Source organism: Pundamilia nyererei, unplaced genomic scaffold (genome assembly GCF_000239375.1).
Source record: "Pundamilia nyererei isolate P.nyererei 1_Seehausen unplaced genomic scaffold, PunNye1.0 scaffold00035, whole genome shotgun sequence".
Taxonomy (NCBI): domain Eukaryota; kingdom Metazoa; phylum Chordata; class Actinopteri; order Cichliformes; family Cichlidae; genus Pundamilia; species Pundamilia nyererei.
In genome coordinates this window covers 549,098-552,079 of record NW_005187436.1, presented here as the reverse complement: position 1 = coordinate 552,079, position 2,982 = coordinate 549,098, and the positions used below count along the sequence as shown (strand labels likewise).

The window sequence follows — 2,982 nt, the reverse complement described above, 5'->3', positions numbered from 1 at the left end:
CTCTCTTATGATGCCCAACTCATCAGTCAGCTTTGTCATCTGTCTCTCCAGCTTCCTCAGTCTCTCATCTTTCTGTTCCTGAGAAGCAGAATTATCACCTCGAGGAGGCTCAGCTCCCTGCATCTGATCACTCTGGATCTCCTGAGGATGATAGCTGGTTTGGTCCTGTGATCTGTGGTTTGTTTGAAGTTTACTGGGTAAATCATTGTGAGGTTTGCTGGAGTCAGTCTGGGAATCTGGGTCATGTGCATCTGGAGGAAATAGATGATCTAAAATAAGAATCAGTCAAATGGTGGAACTCCTCAGAAGTGAAATATACTACATTTTTGACACATTATAAGTTCTGACCAAATGGCAGAATGATATCATCATACACTATATGGTCAAAAGTACTGGGCCACCTACACATTAAGCTTACAGGCGGTGCTCAGCCATGCAAACATCTGCCATGAAGCTCTGGGTCCACAGTGTTTGCGCTCAGAAGAGGTTTGAAACTCTGCAGAGAGTTGGTGACTTTGACACATCATGCTCCTGAGCACTTGCCGACCTCGCTCTTTAACTTTATCTGGTCTGCAACCCTCTGAGTTGCTGTGGTTCTTAGCTGCTTCCACTTTGCAATAATAGGAAGTTAGTCAGTACATAGACCCCATCGCCAGGAACATCAAATCATCTGCTAAAAACCTTGGTAGGCCTCACTGCACCACTACCTGTGTGAGTACTCTGTTTGACATACTCTAGCTTCATATATTCACATATTTCTTAGGGCTACTGGGTAATTGGTGATCGGCGTGATTGTGATTGTGAATGTGAATGGCTGTCTGTTTCTATACATTATGTCTGCAATCGACTGGTGACCATTCCAGGATGTAACCCCACCTTCCTATAAAAACTGTGACGGACGGAGAGATGGAATCTGCTCTTACCTGTAAGATTGCAGCTCCATGGGCGCCTTGGATATGCTTTCAGTGAAATTTCTGCTGCCTTCAAATATCCCTGCATTTGAAAAAATACAGTCAGTACATAAAATATATAATGTATCTGTTACGTAGAATAATGGCATCGATTATGGATATACTGCATATACTTGGATATACTATCTGATGTTTTATTTGTAATTATGCACACGATAAATCTAAGCTGACTATATTTCCTGGTAGTATTTTCAGCAAAAGGCAGTCTTCTGTGATTACAAGGTTTATAGGACAATACCTAGTGTTGTGCAAAATACTAACACAGTACTGTAAATGAAGAAGTTCAGATGATGTCTCTCTGTGTTCTCTGTGTGGAAGCAAATATGCAGTAAGCAAAGGAAACTCACACTAAATTTACTGCTTCTCTTTCCTAATGTGCTGCCAAGAGTGATGAGAACATCTTGAGGCAGTTCTAGGTTGATCCTGTTCTCATTTTCTATCGGAAAAACTGCAGCTTCTTGACAGTCCACAAAAAATGCCAGTCTGTCAGGCTCCAGGCTCACAGCCAGATGACCCCACTTTTCACTTGCAAAAGGGTTTGTGTCCAGAAGGTTAATGCTGGCAAAGTCGTGCGCTCTTCCTTCAACCTGGTAGTCCACACGCAGGGTGTTATTGACAGTGGAGGAGATGATCTGGAGAATAGGCGAAGATGCAGTCGAAAGAGAAAAGATGGTGGCAGTGGATCGAGGCGCCTGGCGCCCCACCACATGAACACCCATGCTACCCTGAAGGTTGGAGTACAGGAAGTGAGAATATTCAGCGGGAAGTGTCAGGTGGGGTGCTCTGTTACGTAGTTTGTAGATCATGCCGCTGCTCGCACTTTTTCGGTGAGGTAGGTTTAGTGCTTCCACAAGATCAATTACTATAAAAGAAATAAGAGACACTGTCACATTCACATCCATATGACATGAGTTCTGGAGTGGAGTACTGTGATTTCTGGGTTATGATGATTGTTAAGCTTTGTGTGAGAGATCTACTGGTCAGTGACCTCAGTGACCTGAAACCAAGATCACCCTTATCTCATCTGTCTGCAATTTCAACTTATGACTCTCTTTAAATCTGATATCTGGTGCTTCAGGACCAGATAGAAATGGAACATGACAATAAAAGCTTGTTTTGTTGTTCGTAGATGTATTTATATTATGTTGAAGTATTGTGAAGTAGATGGACATGCATACAAGGTGAAAAGCAATCACTGCTAGAGGCAAATTGTCCTTTCCAAATGTCAGATTTTGAACTTTTTAAAAACTAAAACTATAGTTTCTTTGAAAATGAACACTCAATATAAACAAACGTGGGACTGGGCAAGAATGAACATTAAAAATCATTATGTCAGCTTTTGTATTGTGATTTTTTAAAAAGACATATCAAGCTTAAGTATTTAAATACCAGGGTTTACTAAAACAAAAAACAACTCCCTACATACCATTTATAGCTCCACTGACTGTGAACAGATTAATTTACACTTAAAGTTATAATTTAAGAAAGTTCGACCAAAACGGTAAAATAAACAATCCATGACCCCCGTGACCCTGTGTGCTAACTTACCATTCTCGTTATCTGCACTAGACTGTCCGTGCAAGAAGAACACGAAGAGCAAATGTATCTCCAGCAGCACAACCGCTCTGAGTTTCCTCTCCATTCTCCTCAGCCAAAAGAAAAAAAGAGCTCAAAATCAAAATACTTTACACAAATATAACAGCATTTATCGTCCTTTTAGCCATGGATCGTTGAGTTTAACGTTCAGTGTGTCACTGCTCCTCGTCAAGCAGACATCTCCAAAAAGCGCTCAGGGGAAACGTGAAACATCTGGATCTAGTGTTGCCAGATATTGCAGATGGTTTTCAGCCCAAAAGTTATTCAAAACTCTTCCAAATATAAAGATTCTATAGCCGAGTTTACGCTCCACTGTGCTGCTTAGCGTCGAAGAGGAATGAACACAGGCACTGCAGACACACATACTCACACATACGGAGACATACAAATGTGTGCGTGCGTGCGTGTGTGTGTG

At 41.5% G+C, this 2,982-nt stretch overlaps 1 protein-coding gene across 1 annotated transcript in view; it reads right to left on the bottom strand.

Annotated features, from left to right (window-relative positions):
• Positions 1–56: 56 nt before the first annotated feature.
• LOC106456169 (uncharacterized) overlaps positions 57–2,982 on the bottom strand; it is a 42,134-nt gene continuing 39,208 nt past the window's right edge. The window contains exons 13-14 of the mRNA XM_013910036.1: positions 1,319–1,833; positions 57–251 (exon numbers count right to left, since the gene is read on the bottom strand). Coding sequence (XP_013765490.1) covers positions 57–251; positions 1,319–1,833 — 710 coding nt within the window. The remainder of the gene's footprint in view (positions 252–1,318; positions 1,834–2,982) is intronic.